Raw genomic sequence first — 24629 nt, 5'->3', positions numbered from 1 at the left:
TTGGAGATACTCAGTGCTTAACTGGACAGTGTGCTCCAGTGTGTTCAATGTGTCCTAGGCAATGTGCTCTAAGTGACTCTGCTTGAGCAGGTGGGTTAGACCAGATAGCATGCAGAGGTCCCTTCCAAACTCAACTGTTCTGTCATTCTTTGAGTTTTTCGTGGTTTTTTTGTTTGTTTTTTCCTTCATGCAAGATTATATGGCTATTCTTCTGTCAAAAATATTCTTACTTCATCTTAAATCAAGTACAAACAAACATTCTTCTTTTTTCAGGCCTATTTCTTGAAAGCAGGAAAAAGAAAGATAGATGTATGATGGCAATGGAGAAAGATCGATGGGAGAATGGGACATCATCATGGGAGTTCCTCCTGCTGGGAATGTGGAATATTCCCTCACTCCAGACAACACTCTTCCTCCTCTTGCTCATGGTCTACTTGGTGTCCGTGGTTGGGAATATCCTCATTGTTGCACTGGTGGTTGCAGACTGGCACCTGCACACTCCCATGTACTTCTTTCTGGGCAATCTCTCCTATCTGGAGACCTGCTACAGCTCCACCATCTTGCCTCGGCTGCTGGACAGCTTCCTGACTGGGGACAGGACCATCTCTGTTCAAAGCTTTATTGTACAATTCTATTTCTTTGGTTCTTTTGCAGCTAGCGAATGTTACCTGCTGGCCATAATGTCCTACCATCGATACTTGGCCATATGCCAGCCCTTGCTCTATGCAAGCATCATGACCTGGAAGGTCTGTCTCCAGATGGTGGCTGCATCTTGGTTAATGGGTTTCCTTATCTCTACAGCAATCCCTCCTTTCTTATCCCAGTTGAAGTTTTGTGGCTCCAAGGCCATTGACCACTTCTTTTGTGATCTTGCTCCATTGCTGGAACTTGCCTGCAGTGACACTAGGAAAGTCACTCTCATTGCTTTCGTATTCAGCTTCTTGGATATAGTCTTCCCCTTCTTGTCCACCCTGGCTTCCTACGCATGCATCATAGCTGTCATTCGGAGGATCCCATCCAGTGTGGGCAAGCAAAAGGCCTTTTCCACCTGCTCCTCACACCTCACTGTTGTCTCTGTTTTCTACAGTACCCTCATCATTGTCTACACACTGCCCAGAACCCCCCAGCTGAGGCAGCTCAACAAAGTGTTCTCCTTTTTCTACACTGTCCTCACACCCCTTGTCAATCCCCTCATTTACAGTCTGCAGAACAGGGAGGTCAGGGAAGCCATGAGAAGAGTGCTCAGAAAAGCTTTGGCCATCTCCAGAGCTCAGAACATTGCTGTGCCAGGGTCTTAAGACCATGTGTGGTGCATATGTAAACTACCAAGGAGACAATGGGGGAAGATGTTTGCTTGGTGCCAGGAATTGCTCAAGGAGTATGTGAAGCTAAAACAGAAAGGGATGGAAGAGTCCATTAGCAAATATATATATATTAGCATATACATACATTATGTTTAGATATATATATATATGTATTTCTCTAAGTCATCTAATAAAGACTGATGAAAAAAAGTGTCTATATGTGTGCTTATAGGTGGTCAAGATGACATGAGTCCAATCCGACATATAGAGATATGACCCTCTAATAAGCTCAGATAGTGCAACTCTTGCCATGCACAGCAATTTCAGATCTCTGTTAATATCCCTGTTTACTGCCTCTTATTTCCCAGCCACTGAACTTCCTTTCTCATCTCTGCTAGAGCAAAAGGTTTCTTCTCCTTCCTTCGGATAAAATTAACTGTCTCAGTGCTGAGGTGTTGCAAACTATCTCAATATCAATGGCTATGCTGTCCTCTGTCAATCTGCTCTAGTGTTTTAAATCACTCCTTTGAAGAGGGAAACTGTGTTGGAGCTCTGCCAAGAGTTTGCCACTTAGCTAAGGCAGTCTCCTGGTTTGCCTCCTTGTCTTCCCGAGTACTGACATGCACTGTTGTCTTTGAAGATGCTGACCTTGAAGGCCTGCCAGCTTTCCTGAGCTCCTCAGCCCTTCAAAGCTGCTTCCCATGGCATCCCACCTAGAATTACCTTCCATAAACACAGGTCTTGTCATCTCCAGTCCTGGGTCTGGACACTGCTTTTCCTCTTCAGTCCTTCACTCCTCATCGGATTTGAAACTCCACTATTTCACACTGACTGCAGCTACAGCTGCCACTGATTATCACTTCCCCAGACAGTTCTTCCTTACTAGTGATAGTAGAACCCACTGGGCCTCACCTCTGGTTGGCTCATCCAGTACCTCTGTCAAGAAGATATCTCTGAGACCCTCCAGAAATCTCCTTGTCTGCTTGGGCCCTGCAGGGCTACACTTCTTGAAGATGTCAAGGAGGTTCAGGTCCCCAACAAGAACGAGGGTCTGTCATCCAGAGACTTCCTCAGAATTTCTGAAGAAGGCCTCATCTGCTTCCCCACCACGATTATGTGGTCTGTAACAGTCTCCTGCCACCAGGTCCCATGACAGGCTTCTCCTTCAATCTTTGCCTTCAAGCTCTCAAACAGCCTCTCATTCATTCCATAAGAAGAGCTTCTTGCATGGAAGCTGCTTCTTCACAGAATCACCGAATCACAGAAAGGTTGAGGTTGGAAGGGTCCTCTGGAGATCATCTAGTCCAGCTTCCTTGGTCAAGAAGAGTCACCTAAAGCACATTGCAGAGGTTCGCATCCAGGCAAGTTTTGAATATCTCCCGAGATGGAGACTACACAATCTCTCTGGGCAACCTGTTCCAGTGTCCTGTCACCCTCACAGTGAATTTTTCCTCATGTTCAGATGGAATTTCCTGTGTTTCAGTTTATGCTCATTGCCTCTTGTCCTGTCACAAGGCACCACTGAACAGAGTCTGGTCCCATCCTCTTGACACCCTCTTTTCAGGTATTTGTAGATATTGATAAGACCCCCCCCTCAGTCTTCTCTCCTCCAGGCTAAACAGGCTCAACTGTCTCAGCCTTTCCTTTCTTTCCTCACAGGGGATATGCTCCAGGCCCCTTATTGTCTTTGTAGCCCTACGCTGGACACTCTCTGTAGCTCCATGTCTCGTACTGGGGAGCCCAGAATTAGACACAGTACTCCAGATGAGGCCTCACCTGGGATGAGTAGAGGAGGAAGAGAACTTCCCTTGACCTGCTGACATCGCTCTAATGCCCCCTATGATACCATTGATCTTCTTGGCTACAAGGGCACTTTACTGGCTCATGGTTAACTTGTCCACCAGCACTCTGAAAGTTCTTCTCTGCAGAGCTGCTTTCTAGCAGGTCAACCCTCAATCTGTACTGGTGCATGGGTTTATTACTCCCTAGGTGCAGGGAGTTGCCCTTTTTGAATTTCATGAGGCTCTTCTCCATCCAACTCTCCAGCCTGTCCAGGTCTCAAACTGCTCCCTGCCAGGAGTGCGGTGGACTTCTAGCTAAGCAAATGGGAGTATTCTCTTTCTCCTGAGTTGAATTGCTTGTTGGGCACTACAGACTGTGCTGAGCCTATCTGGGGTGAGTCAGGAGGAATGCCATTTCCTAAACAGAGGGTGCAGCCCTTTTGGTATGAAAGGCTGCCTCTAGCTGCCACTCTCAAAGGGTATTTTTTTTTCATATAGTTCCAATGCAGTATCTGCCAATGCTGAGAAAGTGCTTTGGACCTCTCTGGTCTCTTTGAATGGCCCTAGACATTTGGCAAATGATTCTCCTCTTCATGACAAAACAGAAAACCTCTGTGTAGACCCCTGATTTGAGGAGAACCCTATTCACCAATCTTTTGGAAACAGATTTTTTTTTTCTTTCCAGAATCACATTCCTCTGTCTATACCTAAAACTAGATACTTCTCCATCTGACTTGTGGCTCCCTGGACAATTGTTGTCAAGGAGTCACATCTGTGGAGCTTTGGGAAAGTCTCTGCTGGACTGTTTGGCCCTGTCCACTCCAGGCACCTTTCATGCTAGGTGATGGTTAGCTCAGATGTGACATCTACCCTGTGCATGGAGATGCCTAGGGGAAATGAATCCCCCCTGTGCGTTGCTGCACCCTAAACCTCTGCAGTCAAGAAGAGAGCAGAGGGAACATGATTTCTCCCTTCCTTCTCTAAAATGGCTAGGGCTCACACTAGTAAGAGAAAAGACCACCTCCTTTTAGACCTGCAATATGGACTTCTTGGAAACCATAAAGTCTTCTTCAGCCACCATGAAGAAATCTCAGTGGGGATGAGAAGCAAATACCCATCTGCTATATTTACTTGTTCTTTTTTTCATTGGCCCAAAAAATGTAAATAAAAATAAAATGTAGGATAAACAACTCCTACATATTTTTTTCTACAACCAGGCAATTTCCCAAGGTTAATTTTAGACCAAGCTCAGTTGTCATTTTCTGTGGAAAGATAAATTTTCTTTAATATATGTCTAGTGAATCATTTTATTTTACACACTCTCTTTTCCTTTTTATAAAAAAGGAAATGATGCTGTATAGAGATTAACAGCATACATATACCAGTGCTTATAATTAGTAATGCCAGACATTTTTTTTTTTGCCGCAAATATATATATATATGCTAATCTTGCTAAAACTACTGATACTTCTATAAGAACATTTTCCATTTGTGGAAAGAAGATTATATCTTCTCTTTTTCTTCCTACAAACTACAAATGTTATTGTCTGCATGATGTAAACTTGCATTCCTAAAATTTTAGCTAGCCAATAACTCATCTAGCTAAGTCTTCTGCTGCCTACCTCTCCACTGATACCATAATTTGTCCACCTGCCTGGCTGTCTCTCTGTCTATCTATTTTGCAAGGATTTTGATTCTTCTCTCTGATATTTATCCTGCCTCATCTTTGTGTAATTGGTGGCCAGATTTCCAGTCCAGAGCCTTGTCACTAGTTCCTGTCTGTAATCATCTCTATGCCCACCCTCCTGTGGTCACCTCTATCTTGCTGCCTGTGTCTCCTGATCCCATGCCCATCTCTGTCAATTAGGACTGGATCTGTTACATGGCCACATTTTATAGTCATTTCAGGAATGAGCACATCTTCTGCTAGCCTCTGTCACTCCATGAAGGCTTCCAAAATACCCTTTGCAGTTCTCCAAAAAAAAAAAAAAAAAAAAAAAAGACAAGAATTCTCTTCTGAAAACCAGGTGGCCTGAGGACAATGCCATCTATACATAAAAGTAAGGCAAGCAGTTTTATATTTTTTATTTTCAAATCTCATTTCCATTACTTCATCCTCAGACCCATGAAACTACCCAGAATAGAGCAGGGAGTTGTGCTACAGCATCTCTGGAGGTGAGCTTCTGTATATCCTTTCTTCTACCTCAAAAAAAGCATACAATAGCTCACTTCCATGCAGTGTGTGCATGGGGAATGCCCTGGCTCTGCAGAGATGCTGCTGTAGCCTTGCAGAAGAGATTCTGAGGTGATTCTCAAAGAAAACATTATCCAGACTTTATTAAAAGCATCACGAGTGCTGCTAAAGCAAGAGATGGATTGCTGCAGATACTTTGTGCCCTGATACTCAGTCTTAATTTTAGCTGCAATTGATGATGCCTTTGTGTAGGCGTTTGAGGTTTGAGATTTTGGAATCTGAGTGAAAGAAAAAAAGCCAAGAGGAAGGTCACTATCCGTAGGGAGTGGTTCTGGTTGCTCTACCAGGTTAATGGCAAGCAGTAAAGGGCATGAGATGGGAAAGCAGCTTTGCCAAATAAGATCAAAGACGGAAAAACAAATGGATCACCATTCTCAGATCACAGGGCAACACACCTGACACCCATTCTGTGACAGCTGCAGTGTAGCTTGACCACCTTTGGACATAGCACAAGGAGATTGGCTTTCCTCCTTCCTAGGAGGACTGTGTGGACCAAGATGAATTGAGATTCCAAAGCTCCTCTTTGCATTCATTGGCTATATGGGAGCTCAGGGACCTTTCACATGGAGACAACAACATGAGAGTCATGCATGCTTGTTTGGGAGATGTTGTGGCATTCATCTGACAAAAGATCAGGACTTCATGGGAGGGCAGCAGGATTTCAGGGCTGGGGTGATGGGGATGTTGAGGGAAGAGGTGATGTGATGGCCTAATGGGCTCAGTTGTGGGAGAGGCTATGGGAGGTGGTTATGAAGGGCCCAGGGCCAGGGCAAATGTATTTTTATAGGGGAATCTATGCCATGCTCAGCATGGTAAGGGGTGGTTCCTGCTCTGGGTCAGAGTGCCTGACAGCACTGTGCACAAAGGGGCACCCAGGATCAGCACACCCTCTTGGGCCCCAGCGATATGGGCAAGGATTTCAGAAATGGTTGGAGCTGTTCTGCTTCCATACTCCTAGTCCTTGGACACTGGGTCCTGTCTGTCAATGAAGATGAAAGCTTTGCTCCCAGTAAGGACCTGGAAGGGGCCTATATTTTACCACTGACCCTCCTCCTCTCAGTAAACTCACAATATGAGGTTGGTGGTGTCTGTTCAGGGCAATCTTCACTCCAGATCTCCCTGCTTGATCCATTTCTGGGAGATCTTCTGTTCTTGCCTCTGAGCTGAAAGGTTTCTGACCATTGAATTCATACTTGTCTTGTCTGCAAGGCAGGAGAAGAGAGGAGGCAGCAGCCCAATGAGCATGGCACAGGCACATTCCATCTTCATAGCTTGCAAGACAGAGACTGGACAAGGAGGCAGACCTTGGGCAAGAGGTTCGGTGGGGTGTGATGGTTGTGGATTGCTTTTCCAAAAGAGTTTTTTTTCTTTGTTTCAGGATGAAAGTAATCTGGCTATGGAATATGACATTCTTTAGGGGTGGGTACTATGTCAGATGATCCCAAAACCTTTGCCATGGAGGTTTACTGCACTGGTGGCAGCATGCAGGAGGTGGAAGCAAGGAGAACCTACAAAGGAGCAATTGAGAAACATGGCCTGAGCATGGAGCGATGGTGTCAGGAAAGCCAAAGCTCAGATTTGAGAGGACATCCTTTGACACTTGAAGAGCTGAAGAATGAAAGAGTTGATCCATTGTTGAATGGAGTGAGTTACTTAATGAGAGTTGACTCACAGAAGGCTGAGGAACTCCTCTGTGTTTCCTGAAAAGATTCAAGGAGAAGTAGAACTACTAGCGGTGGATGAGGATTGCATCAGAGATTACTCATGAGAACTCAGCCTCTGAAAGCCATGGGACCTGACAAGCTGCATCTGAGTGTAGTGAAGGAAGGCACCAATGTCCTTGCAAGGACGGTCTCTGTCATTTTTGAGCGATCAGGGCAGGCATACACAATGACTGGCGGAAAGAAAATTTGAAGCTGTCTTCAGAACGAGCCGTTCTTGTCATCATTAATTAATAGTCGAAGGAACAACAGGTGAGACTTCACTTTACTGAGACTTCAGTGTCTCAGCAAATCATGGAGTGAGTCCTCGTGAAACACATTTATGAGCACTTGGAAAAGAATGTGGCTGGCAATAATCAGCATGAGTTTCCCAAGTTTAACTCTTGCCTCACCAACCTTGTTACCTTCCACAGCAGAACAACTGGATTAGTGGAAGAGGGAAGAGCAGTGGATGTCAATTACCTTGTCTTTAACAAGATTTTCTCAAGACATGATTTCTCAAGTCAGGATGTGATGGTCTACATGGGTGGACAACCAGAAGAACAACATTGACTGGGTGACTAGGCACACTGTAGACTGTTTGATGGGTCATACTCTATCTGGGGACTTTTAACAAGTGTAGTCCTTCAGTGGTCTGTCCTGGGATCTGTCCTGTTTTACATCTTTATCACAAACCTGGAGGATGTCTGCAGAAGAGAACAAACTGGGTGGGTAACACCCAATATGCTCAAAAACAAAGCAGACATCAAGAGGGACCTCAAATGTCTTGATAAACAGGTAGCATGAAAATGCATGAAATTCAACAAATGCCAAAGCCTGCCTCTGGGAATTAAAAATCCATTGCAACAGCAAAGGCTGGAGACAGATTACAGGGAGCAGCAATGGCCAGCTGCTCCCAGATGGATAGCCTGCTGGCAGCCAAGTGTGCTAACATAGTCAACAGGGCAGAGACCCCACCAGCCAAGGCCCAGCCCCTCCATATCCAAGGAAGTTGAGCAGGGAAGACCTGGAAATGGTAGGCAGGTTCAAGCAAGACTAGATCATCAGGCAAGTTCTTGCTGACAAGGCAGGTCTGATGTCAAGCTGGGAACGCAAGTCACCACATCAAGATCAGATCCAATGAGAGTGGTCGGGGTCAGACAAAGCCCTATAGCTGCAGGGCAGGTCCATAGAGATGAGGCATGTCCAAGGTCAAGCTGGAAAGTCAGGCTATGAGTCAGAGTCTGGATCAACAGGGCCCATGGCCAGGAACAGGCACACCTGTAACACAGCTGTGGAGAGGCACACCTGCAATGTAGCTCAAGGTGGGACTGAAGATTCAGGGCTGAACTTAAATGAGCTCCTGGGCCTTTGAGAGGGGATGTATTTGGAGGCCCCTAGGGAGTCCGGTCAGAGCTGTGAAGGCCTCTTATTGCCCGCAGGCTCTGTCAAAAGCCTGACCAGGAACAGTTCTGTAGAAAAGAGCCTGGGGATCCTGCTGCACAGCCAAGGCAACATAAGCTGGAAGTGTGCCCTGGCAGTGAGAAAGGCCAACAGCCTCCTGGGCTGTGTGCACAGGAGCATGGCCAGCAGATCAAGGGGAGTGATCACACCCCCTTACTCAGTGCTCATTAGACCACATTTAGAGTGCCACATCCAGAGCTGAATCCCAAATACAAGAAAGACAACAGCATACTGGAGCCAATTCAGTACATGGCCATTAGGATGCTCAGGAAGCTGCTGCACACAATTCTGTGTCCATGGAGCCAGCAGCTCCTGCCTTCCAGCCAGGGAAGAGGCCAAGGAGACTCCAACAGGACTGAGAGGAATCCTGCCCTGTAGCACCCACTGATGCAACAGCAGGAGCAAAGGAGGTCTCTGAGAACCAATGAGGTAAGAGAGAGGAACAGAAATTGAGAGGAAAGATCAGTAGCTCTGCTCCCTTGCACCCCTTTCATACCAAGCTCCTGTGCCTCAGGGAGAGGTTGGAGAGCCCTCTACCCTCAGGATACAAACCCTGCACCCAAGGGGGACACATCATGGAGTCAGGGAATGTCTCTATGGCTGGGACAAAGTGCTGGAGGCTCAGCCTCTTCCTCCCCACTGACCATTGTGGGGGACCACCTGAAGCCATCAGGGCTCTCTAAACCTGAGTGAGTCAGTGAACAGAGAGTTGGCTGCAGGCAGGTGAGGGGAATCCCATTCAAGAGATCTCTCCTGACTTTGTGTCAGGATTTTTTAAGGAGGCCTGCTGATTATGCAATCTCAGTTTCCTTTACAAAGAGGCAAGTCCCAGCATTTGAGTGACCAGAGTTATGGGGAAAGCTGTATGCCAGAAGTGTTTACAAAGTTCCTAGCAGTTCAACGGGTTTCAGTCTCTTCTGAGGGCCAGTTATGCATTGCTCACTCTCTGCAGTTCCTGGGGAGCGATGAGCTGCAGCAGGAACCTTCAGAGACTTGTTAGTGCTATAAACCCCAGGACACTCTGGAGAACACGGGGCATTCAAATGCTGCTGGAAACTCCCTAGCAGAGCTGCTGGAGGAAGACAGAAAGCACAGAGCAATGCCTGATCCCTGGGTCAGGGTTTGCAGAGAGCTCAGAGAGGAGAAGGACACATTAGAGAAGAGAGAGAGGATGACATCTTGCGCCTTGATCATCATTTCCCAGCACTATCAGCACAGAGGTCATCACCTCATCCTGAGGACTGCAGGTGAAGTGGTGAGGCTTTGCATGGTGGCATCTATGAGTGAGAAAGGGGATGCGCATATTCCTTCCTGGATGTCTTCTACTCTAGCTCCCTCTTCCCTCCACACATATCTTGTGATGCCCTTGTTAGCTGAACAGAATCCTGGGGAGCTTGCTGATGGGTGCGGAGTTAGATGGGTTGCTGGCCCTGAGCCAGCCCAGAGCCCTGCCAAGGGGCACCACTACCTCACCTGGGAGATAAGATCCGGGCAGAGGCCTATGCTTCTCAGGCAGGGACTTTCCCTGGCTGTGCACACAGGCATATCCCAGGCATTCACCACAAACAGGAGGGGAATGAAGCTCTTTCCTGATCTCACCTATGCTCACCATGGAGACACCCACTCCTTCTCCTAGCAGTGCTGCTCGGGGAGCCCTGTGAGCACAGCTGGCAGTGCTGAGGTCTAGCTGCTGGACTATGCCATAAGGCAGCCCCAAAGCCCTCCAAAACCATTGCTGAGGGGGGAACCTATGCAAGGTGAATGATCTTCCTTGTTCCCTATCCTCCTGCTCTTCTGAAAACCTCTCTTCCTTGTACTGGCCAATCAGCCTAGGTGTCCATCTTCCTTCATATCTAGCTCACTTTTCTCTCTGAAGCCCATGCGGAAGCTCTCCAAGAGCCCTCTCAGGCTGTTCTACTGCATGGTGGCATGGACATCAACTGCTCACACCGTCAAAGGAAGCACATGGCCCATTCCTTCCAAAACAAGTGTTCTAGACAGCAGAGATAAGCCACTTGGCTAATTCTCCTCTTTGGAGGAGAAAGGCATCTGACATGATGTGCTCACATAAAGGGATTTTCTTGCCTGGTGAGGACAGGGCTTGCTATTTGGAATAACTTCAGGTGCAGGAGAGACACTGTCACAATGTCAGGGAATGCTTTCTCTCCTATACTGATCATAGAACTACAGAATCACTGATTCTATGATTCTGTGATTCTCTCCTATACCTCTGCCCCAAGAAGAAAATGAGCACTTCTGTGGGGCAGCTCACCTCTCTGGTTCTCCTAGGAAGCCCTTCCCTTTAGATGTATGGTTTAACTTTCTGCAAAAATAAACTAGTTCTCTCATTTCACTAGTCATGGAGGTTATTAAGGAAATACAAATGCAGTCAGAGAAGTGTCAGAGTCATGTTTGTTCTGATAGAAACTTTCTTCATGATTACTCTGTAGAAGAAATGAATAAATAAAGCTCTTTCTCATAGATATCCTTGCTGGCAAAGAGCAGTGAGGGAGCTGAGGTGCTACATGGAGAAAGGGGAATGGGAGAATTGCACATCGTCAGCGGAGTTTGTCCTGCTTGGAATGAGGAATGTCCCCTCACTCCAGACACCACTCTTTCTCCTCTTGCTCATGGTCTATTTGATAACGGTGGCTGGGAACATCCTCATTGTTGTGTTGGTGGTGGCAGACTGGCACCTGCACACACCCATGTACTTCCTCCTTGGGAAATCTCTCCTCCTTGGAGATCTCCTACAGCTCCACCATCCTGCCCCAGCTGCTGGCCAGCTTCCTGACTGGGGACAGGACCATATCTGCTAGGGGCTGCATTGCACAATTCTATTTTTTCGCCTCTTTTGTGGTTACCGAGTGTTTCCTACTGGCAGTAATGTCCTACGATCGGTACTTGGCCATATGCCAGCCCCTGCTCTATGCAAGCCTCATGATGCAGAAGTTCTCACTGCAGCTGGCAGCAGCATCTTGGCTGGTGGGATTGCTAATCTCCACAGTAGTTATTTCTTTCATATCTGAGTTGAAGTTCTGTGGCCCCAAGGTCATTGACCACTTCTTTTGTGATTTTAAACCATTGCTGGAGCTCACCTGCAGTGACACCAGTGTGGTTATAATTGTAACTTTCTTCCTATCTTTTTTGGATTTAGTCTTCCCCTTCCTGTTCACAGTGGCCTCCTACATGTGCATCATAGCTACCATCCTGAGGATCCCATCCAGCGTGGGCAGGCAGAAGGCCTTCTGTACCTGCTCCTCTCACCTCACTGTCGTCACTGTTTTCTATGGCACCGTCATCATTGTCTACATGCTGCCCAGAACCCCCAGACTCAGACAGCTCAACAAAGTCTTCTCCTTTTCCTACACTGTCCTCACGCCCCTGGTCAATCCCCTCATCTACAGCCTGCGCAACAGGGAGGTCAGGGAGACCCTGAGGAAAGCAGTGAGGAAAGCTCTGGTCTGCACCCAGAGCTCATAGCAGTTGTGTGCTACTGCACACAAAACATTGATGGTTCTGCAAGGTAGTAAACTCAGTACAGGTGATATTATGCTGCAGAACAGTTATCCCTTCAGAAGAACATGACACAGAGAATATTTTTTTAGAAAGCAGAAGGGAAGAGAGTACGGATTTATTTCAGCATTTAAATGCATGGTTCAGAAGAGAATAGAAATAAATTCCCTTTCTTGGTGCCTCCTTTCTAGACAATAAAGTGTGTTACTGTATGTGGGAAATGTTGCAATGATGTGGTGATTTTCTTTTCCTGTGATGACAGGGGATTCATCTGGGGTGCGATCTGAGACAACAGGGAGGGAGATCAGGAGTAGCAGTACTTTCCTGACTGTGGATTCCTCAGATGGGAGCCATCTCCCTCTGCTGTGAACATTTCCAGGGTAGAGGTCAGTGCCTCAACACACAGCACTTGCTACTCTAATGTCCAGTGGAAATCACAGAATCATAGAATCAGTAAGGTTGGACGGGACCTCTGGAGATCATCTAGTCCAACCTCCCCACTCAGCAGGGTCACCTACAGCATGGTAGACAGGATTGCATCCAGGCGGGCCTTGAAGATCTCCAGAGAAGGAAACTCCACAACCTCTCTGGGCAATCTGTTCCAGTGCTCTGTCACTCTCACAGTGAAGAAATTCCCCCTCACGGTCAGGCCAAACTTCCTGTGCTTCAGTTTCTGCCCATTGCCTCTTGTCCTGTCACACGGGACAACTGAAAAGTTTGTCCTTGTCCCCTTGACACTCTCCTTTCAGGTACTTATACACATTGATAAGATCCCCCCTCAGTCTTCTCCTCTCCAGGCTAAAGAGGCCCAGCTCTCGCAGTCGTTCCTCACAGGGCAGATGCTCTAGCCCTCTGACCATCCTTGTAGCCCTATGCTGGACTCTCTCCAGTAGCTCCATGTCTCTCTTGTACTGGGGAGCCCAGAACTGGACACAGTACTCAAGATGAGGATCACCTTCCTCAACCTGTGGGCAACAGTCTTCCTAATGCACCCCAGGATACCATTGGCCTTCTTGGCCACAAGGGCATATTGCTGGCTCATGGTCAACTTGTCATTCACCAGCACATACTGGTAGTGTTGCTTAAACACATGCTAGTGTCTCCTGACATTTGTGACAGCCTAGAGCCTCCCAGACATCAGGAAGTTCCTAGCAGATAGTGAGGAGAAATAGGGAAGGGACCTGCTGGGACTGGTGCTGTAAATGGATGCTGTAGGTAAACCTCAGGGCATCAGAAAGGATCCTCAATACCAGGCATGGGCAAGAGCACTCATGCCTCTAGGTAGGAACTTCAGTGCCAGGCTGTCTGTGATTCAGCCCATCTTGAGTATGATGGGCACGTGCACTAAGAGTGTTGCCAGCAGGTCGAGGGAGGTGATCCTGCCCCTCCACTCAGCCCTGATGAAGCTATTTCTGGAGTACTGCGTCCAGTGCTAGGTTCCCCAATACAAGAGAGATATGGAGCTACTGGAGAGAGTCTAGTGAAGGACTACTAAGATGATGAAGGGCCTGGAGTATCTCTTGTATGAGGAATGGCTGCGAGAGCTGGGCCTGTTCAGCTCAGAGAAGACTGAGGGGGGGATCTGATCAGTGTGTAAGTATCTGAAGAGAGAGTGTAGAGAGGATGGGGTCAGATTCTTTTCCATAGTGCCCAGCAATAGGCCGAGAGGTAATGGGCACAAACTGAAACACAGGAAGTTATGTCTGAACATAAGGAAAGATTTTTGTACTGTGAAGGTAAGAGAGCACTGCAAAAGATTGCCCAGCAAGCTTCCAGAATTTCCATCCTTAGAGACATTAAAAACCTGCCTGGATGTGACCCTGGGCAACATGCTGTAGGTGACTGTGTGAGCAGGAGGGTTGAACTAGATGATATCCAGAGACCCCTTTCAACCTCAACCATTCTGTGATTCGGTGACTCTGAGAGGGGAGGACAGAGGAGAGGCAGGTGAGAAAGAGCTGTAATGGAAGGTGTCGGGGCTGGGCTGTAGGTAGTGAGGTCACTTGCACTGCAGGACGCTGCTTGGTGAGGAGCAGCAGACTGGCATGGTGAGGTGCTCGAATGAAGGGTGAGGGGCTGCCCAGGAGAGCAGAGAGGTTGTGGGAAGGCCAAGGCAGAGGCAGGGGAAGATGCCTGAGGCTTGTCTGCCCCTCACACTAATCATCCCCTGCTGCTTGTCCATATGGGCACTAAAGGCACTGCCTGGGGAGACTTGCAGAGCCTCAAGAAGGTCCACCTGGCTCTGGGTGTGACAATCAGGGACCCAGGTAGTTTTACGTTCAACCCCGCTGGTGAGGGCAAGGGGCATGAGGAGGTGGGGACAAATCCTATGAGCCAACAACTGCTGCACAGCTGTTGCTGGCAACAGGGCTTTGCTTTTGATGACCATGGGGTCCTCTTTGCTTGGAAGAGATTGAGTCAGCCTGAATAAGCAGAGCAGAAACATCTTTGCTGACAGCCTGGTGAACCTGGTAAGGAAACTGTTACTCTGAGAAGAACTGAAAGGAGAGGATGACCAATAGCAATGAGCACGCTGACCAGTGTGTGCTGGGGAGAGCTCTGAGAGCCAGGACCCAGCTTAGGAACCCACTGCCTCCACCAGCATGACAGACACAAGATGCAGTCTGCCCTTCCTGAGAAACAAGCCAGAGGAACCACCTCCAGCTCCAGGTAATCTGAGAGCAGGACTGCAGGTAGCCAGATGTCATGAAGTGCAGCAGAAATGACCAGATCCAGGTTGTCTGAGACAGAAAAGCTTTATTCCTTGTTCTATGAGGAAACTGCTTGGAAGCAGTCCCTCAGGCCATGACCTCTGCTAGAGTAAAGAAAAGCTCATTGCTGCCCACTGGCCTCCAAGGCAGTTGTGCCTGTGCTGACCCACCTGATGTGCTCACCTGGTTGCCCAGCTGTGATGTCACACTCTCTGATGTCACCATTGCTGGCGACCACCGGAGGAGATGGTCAGGCTCAGGCAGGCTCAGCTGTCTGCCTTCCCCCACCTTTCAAGTCAGACTTGCTCTTTCGGGCTTTTCCACCCACAGGGTGTATTTGGGGAAAGAAAAAAAAACTTCTGACTTGAGATTGAAGGAGACTGCCTCATCCAGCCTCTGGTACAGAAATAAATCTGAAAAAGCCAAAGTTCCTGTTATCTGGAGATGTCAGCCCATGTGAAGTAGCTGTAAGTAGCACAGATGGGTGGAAAGAGGAAGTCTTGACACAGGAGGTACCCATAGCTCTTTGATACTGAAGGACATTTTCATATTTTCAATGTACTTGGAAGGTGAAATTCTGTTCATAGTTCTCCTGGGACACATTCCCCGGGGCTGCAGTCTGTTGCAGCAGTGGTTTTCCTATTGGAAACATCACAGTCTTTGCAGAAGATAAATCTCACCTAGAGACCTAGAGTGCCTTCATCTTCCATCCAGTAGCATCTCAAAGCTGGCGGAGGAGGTGGCTTTGGATGGTGTTTATAAATGCTGGCCTCACTGAGGCACTCTTCTGGTGCAGATAATCCTCCCAGCCTCAAAATCCATTGCTTTGGATCCTCACCATCTCTAGCAGCCTCCCCTGCCTGCTATGTTCCCCTAAGAGAGACACACCAAAAACCTGGCACAGGCACACATGGTCGTGGGAAAGGAAACATGCTGCCATTCAGCTGCTGTGTGGGAACAGCAGTGTGGGAGCACACAGCCGTGCGCTTGCAGGGCAAATGCAGGTGTCCTGGGAAAGGCAGCAGGACATGGAGGCTGCAGGAGAGAAGAGCCCAGAGTGTTCCCTGTGTTACATAGATACACTGGGGAAGTTGCCCCAGGGCCATCATCCCAGGCCAGCCCCACACAACACCCCTTTCCAGTGTTGGCTGCTCCCCCAGCTGTGGGGTGATCCATGGCTAGCTCCGTTGTCCTGCAGGTCTCTGTATCCCAATGGAAGGGAAAAGGCCAGCCTCGTATGGCCTCCCTTCAGCACCACATTCACGGCCATCAGTGCAGCCATGACTGTGGTGAAGGCAAGTGGGCAGACCCAGGCCCATGCAAGTGCAAAGACCAAGGGTGGAAAAGGCAGTGTGGGGCTAGAGAAGGCCCTCCCCCTCCTACCCGTGGGAAGAGAGCTCCCATGTGATGCTGGACTCCGCTTTGGCCAATGGGAGGGGAGCACGGAGTAGGGTGGAAGAGGCAGATGGAGTCTCTGGGAATGTGTGAGGGAGTCTTCCAAAGCCCAGGGCTGAGCAAGGGATCTTTGGATCTTCCTCCTGATGCTCTCCCAGCCTGGCTCATTCTGTTCTGTCCTACGTGCTCTCCTCCCCTTGCCAGTCATGTTGGAGCAGAGGCTGAGGAGCAAGAATTCATGGAATCGCAGAGGAGTTTTGGTGGAAGGAGACCTCTAGAGTTCTCCAGTCCAACCTCCCACGCAAAGCCTTGGACCCCTCCAGCCTTGTCTGGTCCTTGCTAGACTGGACCTGACCCCAGTTACCATTCCCAAACCTGCTCTGCTCTTCTTGTCCATACACTGCAGGGCACCACCTCTCATTGGTGGGTCCCTGCCCTGCCTTCCTGGCACTCTCAGCTCCAGGCTTCCCTTCCTCCCATGGAGTAGCCACACTCTTGCTACACCGCAAAATATCCTCTTTGTAGCAGAAACCAAGTCACAAGGCTCTTCTCACTGACCACCCCCAGGCACATGCTGTCCCCGGAGATCCCCTGAGTTCTTCTGGGGGCTCAGATTCCCCTCCACAAAGATGGGCATCTGTCATCAGCACTGTCACTTATGGGACAGCCTTGGGCAGAAAATTCAGGGACCATTCACCAGCTCCACCAGTACTGGTAACTGACAGATGAACCCTGGATCCAGCTCTCAGTCCCTAAGAAATCACATGGAGACTCCGAGCTTGTCCCCTGGATCCCAGGGAGTTCACAAGCAGAGCAGCAGGCAGTGCTCTCTGGGTCTATTTTGGACTCCATCTTCTGAAGGAAGGCCAGACTTCAGGCACATCATATGGGAGATCCCCTTTTATTACGGTAATGTTATTGTGGAGGCCAAGTCTGACATAAGAGTGCCCAGTGCTTTCTTGAGCTCACAGGAATGCACAGGGAAGCATGAATCTACCACCATCACGTTACAAGACCCTGGAGGCAATATACACACATTAGACAACAGCAGGACAATGTGGAAATGAGGAGAAAAGCTCTGGACAGTGTGGAAATGAAGGAGAAAAGCTCTGAAAAGTCCTGCTGCTGTTGGTGGCCACTTCTCCAAGAAAGCTGCAGCCCCCACACAAAGGCTGTAGCAAGGAAATGGCAGCTGTGCTAGTGAACGAACAGTCCTGAGAACCAAGAGGGTCTTTCCCCACAGGCTGCATCCAGACTCTCCTCCCTTCCACTCCTGCTTTGCCCTGAGTGTTGGATTTCTGTAGAGGAAAGGACCAGACCATGACGACAGTGCCCCTTTCCTTTCTTTACTTGGACATGGAGGCTCTGTGAAGGGAGAAAGGGTGCAGAGGCTTTGAAACGAGGCTCCAGCAGAGACAGCCCCAGACTGGAGCTCTGCTGAAATGCCAGCTGCCCTGGGAGTCCAGACTCTGCACCTGGGTTTGTGGGGCACTGGCTGATGCCTTGGTACCACAGGCTGCCTGACACTGGACACATCTTTATCCCTTGCAGAGTGAGAAGCCCAAGCACTGTGAGACTTCATCAGCTCACACACAGGAGGCTTTCAGGCACTTAGACACAGGCATTCAAGAGATGCTTCAGTTTATGACAAGGGTCTTCAACTTATCTTGAAGGCCACCAAATACTCTCTTGGAAAGGAGGGGGCACAATAGCATTCGCTGAGCAGGCCATCAGGAACAGCACTTGTGGCATGAGGAAGCAGGAGAGCAGAGGTACCAGGAGGTGAACTCACACCCTGTCACCCATGGAAGCCAGGTGCACTGAGGGGAGCCTTCACACCCATATGGAGCCTCACCTCACTCACAGCTGCTTTCACAGAAGGTCACCATGTAAGTAATGGAGTTGACAGCTACAGGGACACATCCTGGCATTCTCCCTCCAACCATGGGGCATTAGAACTGCACTTGGAGCCTACTGAGCGAAGTAACCTAGAAAGAAAGAATTGGAGGGTTATTATCTGTTCTGCTGGTTTTACGTAGTCACAAAAGTGAGGGATAAATGTCTCCCCTCTGCAGTGAACTGCAATCATCAGAGCACAGACAGCTGGGCCCCTGGAGAGAGTCAATTCATGTTTTTTTTGGACACAACTGAGACCCTTATCTCGATACTGGGACCTGTTTGAGCTTCCCAGTTTCTGAAAGGCACAGACACACAGGACAAAATCTAGTCTAGGAACATCAAAATTGTCAGAGTCTAGAACACAGGGCAGATAAGGAGGGGCTGAGAGAGCTGGGTATGTTCAGCCCAGGCAAGAGAAGGCCAAGGGGGAATGTACCTGCTGTGCACAGACACGGGAGAAGACTCTTCTTGGAAGTACACAGTAACAGCATCAGTGGCAACAGGGACATCTTGGAGCATGGGAAATTGGTTGGATATGAAGAACACACCTCTTGCATCATGAGGGGGCCAAACACTGGTGCCAGGGCCCAGAGAGATTGTGGAATCTCCACCCTTGTAGATATTCAGAACTTAACTGGACAAAGACTGGACCATCCTCACCTCCTGGGCCATGCCTTGATCAGGCTGTTGGACCCCCACCTCCACAGGTCCCCACCATCGCAGGCTCAATACATCTGCTAGTCTGAGACTGTATTTGGAAGAAACCAGTGGTTTTGGAGTGGCCACTTCCACTGCTGACCAAGACAGGCACCTCAGAGCTACCCATCACCCTGAGAGGCCTGACATTCTGTGAAGCGGCATCTCCACTGTCTGCAAGGCTTTGGACAGGTACAAAGTGGAGAAATGGCTCTGATTCCTTTGAGTAACTCCCCATCTCTCTGAGGGACTGGAATGGCTTAGTGTATGGGGTGGGAAGATGAATGAGGGTCCAGATTCAACAGAAAGTCATCAAGGAACTAGCAAACAGCAAGCATCCTTGCGTTATACGAGGATGCTCCAAGGAGGAAACACAGGCACCAACAATCCCCACATCACATCCCCAAGAAGGACCTCTGCAGCAGGGACACACAAGGGACAGGACAACACGTGGCAGCAGCCAGGTAACCCACACAGTCCTCAAAGCCAGCGATCCATGCCTTCCATTTGCTTCTAATCCTGCAAGGCCTTGCCAACAGGCACTTCCTCTCAACAGCCAGGCAGAGCTCTGCACCTGTTAACTTACCACCTCGACGAAGCAGACAGGCAGTGCTCTCCCAGGGGCTCAGCAGGCCAGCTCTTCCCTCTCGCTTTTGCCTCACATGCCCTCAACGCACTCATCCATGCTGATGTCCTAGTGACAGGCCCTTTGCAGCTTCAGTGGAGGAGGCTGAAACTCTCTGGTACCACTCGCCCTCTCAAGAGGCTTGCTCAGGGGGCTCTCAAATGACCATATGGTCACACAGGGACCAGCACACACAAGGCCAGTGCACCACTCTTACACAAGCAGGCTTCCAACAAGGAAAATGGACCAAGGCTTCCACTGCTCTCAAGCGTTTGCTTCTCCCGTCTCAGCAAGGGCTGCGATTTTTCTCCCAAGCAAAGTCTTAAGCCAATCCAGGAGATTTCAGCATTGCACATGGCACTTGGAAAAGCCAGCAAAGCCTTGGCCTTCAGTGCACCACACGGCACAGTACAGAGAGAGTCTGAGAGTGCGAGCAAAGTCACCCACTGAAGGAGCTGGGGTATGGGAGAGCCAAGCTTCTTTGTCCACATTTTTAGTGCAAGGAACTCTCCTCTAAACCAGCACAAGGAGGCAGGCTGGAGCAAGGACCACTTCTCCTTCCTCTCTTAGAAAACATTTGCCCCCCAAGACTCAAGGACTTCAAGCACACAAGGTCCTCAACAACTGCCCAAAAGCCAGCATCCTCCTTCGAGGGTGGCTGTGCTCACCACCACTCCCTTGGCTCCAGCTACTTGCAGCAATGCATTTAGAGCTAAGTGGGGCTCCTCACATCCACTCAAGGCTCAGGAGAAAAAAACAGCACCTTGCCCATGTCAGCAGTGTCAGCGCGTAACGACACCACACCTACACCCTCAGGCCTGCATCTGGGTTGCTCTCTTGAGTCCCTGGTGCAGCACAGACAGGTCACGCTACAATAGGATGGTGGGGGAAATTAGAGATACTGGAACTGGGAGGAAGAGAGATCGGAGGCATGCAGGCATTTCAGTGCACTCCTCCTTGGCTTGCCTACTCAAAGGGACTCCTTGTCTAGGGAGATCTGGCACAGCAAGGGAAAAGCTCCGTTCAGTTCATCTCCCAGGAACACACCAGCCCCTGTACAAAGAAACCCTCTCCACAAAGCCTTCACTCTTCCAAAGAGCTTCCATCACACTAACGGCCAGCCAGCAATGAGTAACACACATGGCCCTCTCCTCCCTCAGCAAACACTGCTGCAGGGGAAAGCTCTCATGAAGAAAAGTGAGCAGAAAGAGAAAAAGCAGTCTTGGTTCACACTTCAGAGCAAGCAGAAACACTCCCCAGACTTTAGACAGCACATCCTGGCACATCCTGGCAAGAGCTGAGGAAACACAAGGCCTGAACCTCAGCTGGCAGAAGGCAGCAGACTGTCAGCATCTCTGGCTCACAGCACCAGGGCAGCCTGGGCCCTGAGAGCTCAGTCATCTTGCAGTGCTCCTCATCTCCCCAGCTTGCAGCACTTCCCCCCACACACCACTGCTCTCTCCAGACACCTCCTCCTGTGATGAGCACCAAGACACCGGGGTATCGTCTGCGCCCACCACAAAGTACCCCACCACTCTGACACACCACATGCCCGCTCCTCACCTCACAGAGGGTTGCCACCCAACATGCAGCTATACATCAGGGATACACAGGGCACACGACCAGCTATGGCAGCAGCTAGGGGACTCTTAGGACTTACCACCCCTCAGAGATAACATCCACATCTTGGAGAAAAAGCTCAGCAGCCCCCTGGGGTTTTGATGAGGCAGAGTTTTCTGCAGCACACAGACACTGGATAAAAGACATTACCAATGTTACTGCTCGCACCTTTTCTTAATTCATTTAGAAGCACAAAAATTCTGGCTGGACTCCCTCAGAGACTGGTGCAGGGGTGCAAGCCTGTCCTGAGGAAGAAGCCCCAAGTCAGACGCCAGGTCTGCGCTTACAGCCGTGAGGCTGACTCTGGCCCATCAGGGACTCAGGAAGAGATCACAGTCACCACCACAGCCGCGTACCTGACACAGGAGCTGGGGAAAGGCCTGCAAGTGATTCTGGGGAGCATTTCCTGACAGGAGCATCACACGGGAAGGGCGACCATGGGGCTGGAGGCAGCAAGGCCTCAGGTCCTGGGCAGAGGGAGAAGCCGCCCCACAGCGCAGGCGTCTGGCTCCTTCCGCAGGGCTGAGCCACAGGCTGCGCTCCGATTGGCTGGCAGAGCTGTCAGTCAGACACAGCCCCGCCCCTGTCCTTGCAGCCCCAGGGCACTGCCATGGCAACACTGCGCCTCCCCCCCCCCCCCCCCCCCCCCCGTGTGTAATCCCGCGGCAGCCCCTCCCCTCCCCTTCCCTCCCCTCCCCTCCTCCTGCGGGATGGCGCCAACTTGTGGGCGGCAGTGCGGGGTGCTGCGGGGCCTCAGGGCAGCCCCGCGCCGGGTGCCTGGGCAGTGCGGGGCCCCGGGGCCCGGCCGCTGCCCCGCAGGGCTGGGCTCTGCCGCAGGGGCCCCATGGGGCTCCTTGCTGCCCTGCGCCCGGGGGCCGTGCCGGGTGCGGGGGGCAGCCCTGGGGCCTATGCTGGTGCCAGCCCTGGTGCCAGCCTGGGAGACCTGGTCATGGCCAGGGTGCTGGAGCCCGATGGGAGCGTGCTGCTGCCCCCAGGGCAGGGCAGGGCCGTGTCCTCTCGCCCCTTCGGCCCCGGCCCCCTCCCCACAGCAGCCCTGGGGCTCGGCAGCGCTTGTGCTGCGCCCATCAGGGCTGGGCCATGGCCAGGCAGGGGCTGCTCTTTGCGGGGTCAGACTGGGCCTCGGGGCAGGGGGGTATCCATAGGGATGAGGAGCTCAAGGTGCACAGGAGCCTTGGGGCTCAGGGCAGCCCCACTCCCAGGACCCAGCAGTCCTGGCTGCCACATTCTGCCCTGAACCAGGCAGCACCCTCAGGCAGGGCTCTTGTGGCAGCCCCCACACTGTCCAATCACCCCACAGATCAGGGCCCACAGCCATTTTTGCAGTTAACAGTCTCTGTGAGACATGTCAGGAAGGAGCCCCTGCAGCCCTTACCCTTGGTGCAAAGCACAGGAGACTTGGGAATAAACAGCTGGAGTCCAAGCTGATCGTGTCAGTGTAGGAGGTCTCCGTCTGCCTTGCTCCCTTGCCCTCAGCTCACCTCTCGATGCAGGGAGGAGGGATGCTCTTCCTGTCCAGTCACCCCAAACTCCTCTCCAACACGTCCCTGCTCCTCTGCCTGTTAGCAAGCAGTCCCAACATGTTCCCGCTGCCTCCTGTCCCTGCTGCTTGCCATGAAGCAGCTCTGAAGGGCAGCAGTGGGGAGGGTGAGAGCAGTGCCCAGCAGCACCTGGGCCTCGCAGGGAAGTGAGGACATCACCATGTCACCAGGGAGACCTTCCTGTGACGTGTCACATCCCACTGTGACCTCAGCTCATGTCACCTGGGGCTCAGTAGGTCATTGCCATGGAGATGCACAGCCAGGGAGAGAGCAGAGAGATTTCCCATCACATCCTGGAAAGTAGTTACCCCCTCGCACCCCATTTAATATTTCCAAATATTGCAAATGTTTCTAATAAACCCTTCAGGAACATCTCCAGATGGTTCCAAAGGCTGTGAAACATTTAAAATGAGGCACTAGAGAGCTCACATCTGTGCCCCTGCACCGACAGGTCTCTGCACTGGGCAGGCCTGTGCAGGGAGCTGGGATTTGGGGTTGGACTGGAGGTTGACATCCTTCAAAGACAGGATCAAAGTCAAAGGACATCCCACATGACAGCACAAAGTGTGACCAGGCACTGAGATGCTTTTAATGAGCTTCAAAACTGATTTCCCCCATGGCTCGCTTTGGTGAGCTTCAAAACTGATAGCTACTGTGGGTCACTCTCTTTGTAGAGGTAGGATGCAGAACAGCATAGGACAGGATGTAGTCTTCCTCCCTGAAGCACCAAACCAGATTCTTTGTTTTTAAAAGAGTTCAGCAAGGTTTCTTGGTCTGCAGTGCTTGAGATGGAGATGAGATGCCAGAAAAGAGAAAACGTGCCCTTAATACGCATCATCTAGAGGGCTTCACCTGGGACGCTGGTCCTTGCCAGTCTCCAAAGCCATGGGGGAGACCAGGTAGCAAATCTGGGGAAGTGTTCCCCCTTCCTATGAATTTTGGCCAGCTTTCCTTCTGCCTGAGCCTGGGGAAAGCAGTCCTCATCTTTGGACATCAGTGTGTCCTTGAGCTTTTCAGCATCACCTTGGGGCAGTGCTTCTCGCCTGGGTACAGCCCCTGACACCTTGTATCCCTCTCCTGGGAGACTGTACTGCCTTAGTAACCTGTATCTCCCACCACACCTGGCTGTCTTGGGAGCCTGTGCAGCCTGGGCTCCCTGAATCCCCCACATTTTTGTCCCTGGGCTTTGGAGGACATGCCCACACACTGCACCACTGCTGCGCAGGCTCCGGTGCAGAGCCTGTAAGACTGCTGTGCCTCAGGACCTGCGTTTTGGCTCATTCAGGTGTTTGTGAGGGCAGCATCTCCCAGCTCTCCAGCTGCTGGAGTTGGGAAGGTCCCTACAACCAGCCTTCCTGCTCTTCCTCGTCTTTGCACTGTCCTGGGGTGACTCTTGCAGAAGGAAGGCTCCACCCCCTTTGAATACTCTGGGAGATCACAGAATCACAGAATGGTTGACATTGGAAGGGACCGTTGGAGTTCCTCTAGTCCTGCCCTCCTGCTCAAGCACAGTCACCTAGATCATGTTGGACAGGATTGTCTCCAGGTGACTTTTGAGTATCTCCAGAGAAGGAAACTCCACAGCATCTCTGGGCAACCGATTCTAGTGCTCTGTCACTCTCACCATGAAGAATTTCTTCCTTATATTTAGATGGAATTTCCTGTGTTTCAGCTTTTTTTTTTTTTATTTTTTATTTATTTTTTTTTTTTTTTGGTCATTGCCTTTTGTCCTGTCACTTGGCACCACGGAGAAGATTTCAGCCCCATCCACTTAACACCCTTCCTTACAGTATTTACAGACATTGATAAGATCCCCTCTCAGGCTTCTCTTCTCCAAGTTAAACAGGCCCAACTGTCACAGCTTTCCTTCATAAGAGAGATGCTCCAGTCCTTTAATCATCATCGTAGCCCTATGCTGGAGTCTTTCCAGAAGTTTCCATGTCTCTCTTGTACTGGGGATCCCAGAACTGGACACAGTACTCGAGATGAGGCCTCACCAGGGCTGAGTAGAGGGGCAGGATCACCTCCCTCAACCTGCTGGCAACAGTCTTCCTAATGCACCCCAGGATACTGTTGGCCTTCCTGGCCACAAGGGCACATTCCTG

The 24629-nt window shown here is 50.4% G+C and overlaps 2 protein-coding genes across 2 annotated transcripts; both read left to right on the top strand.

Annotated features, from left to right (window-relative positions):
• Positions 1-320: 320 nt before the first annotated feature.
• Positions 321-1298, top strand: LOC134154327 (olfactory receptor 5B21-like). Its single transcript, XM_062601079.1, has one exon. The coding sequence runs from the start codon at positions 321-323 to the stop codon at positions 1296-1298; it is 978 nt and encodes a 325-aa protein (XP_062457063.1).
• A 9730-nt stretch (positions 1299-11028) lies between these two features.
• LOC134154326 (olfactory receptor 6P1-like) lies at positions 11029-11986 on the top strand. The gene is given in 2 exon segments (XM_062601078.1): positions 11029-11223; positions 11225-11986. Coding segments are annotated over 2 exon segments (957 nt in total).
• Positions 11987-24629: the final 12643 nt, after the last annotated feature.

Source organism: Rhea pennata, unplaced genomic scaffold (genome assembly GCF_028389875.1).
Source record: "Rhea pennata isolate bPtePen1 unplaced genomic scaffold, bPtePen1.pri scaffold_23_2, whole genome shotgun sequence".
Classification (NCBI taxonomy): Eukaryota; Metazoa; Chordata; class Aves; order Rheiformes; family Rheidae; genus Rhea; species Rhea pennata.
This window is presented reverse-complemented; position numbering and strand designations above follow the sequence as displayed.

Bases quoted from the DNA above. Each gene is read 5' to 3' on its own strand.
- LOC134154327 (XM_062601079.1), top strand. From the start codon at position 321: ATGGAGAAAGATCGATGGGAGAATGGGACATCATCATGGGAGTTCCTC.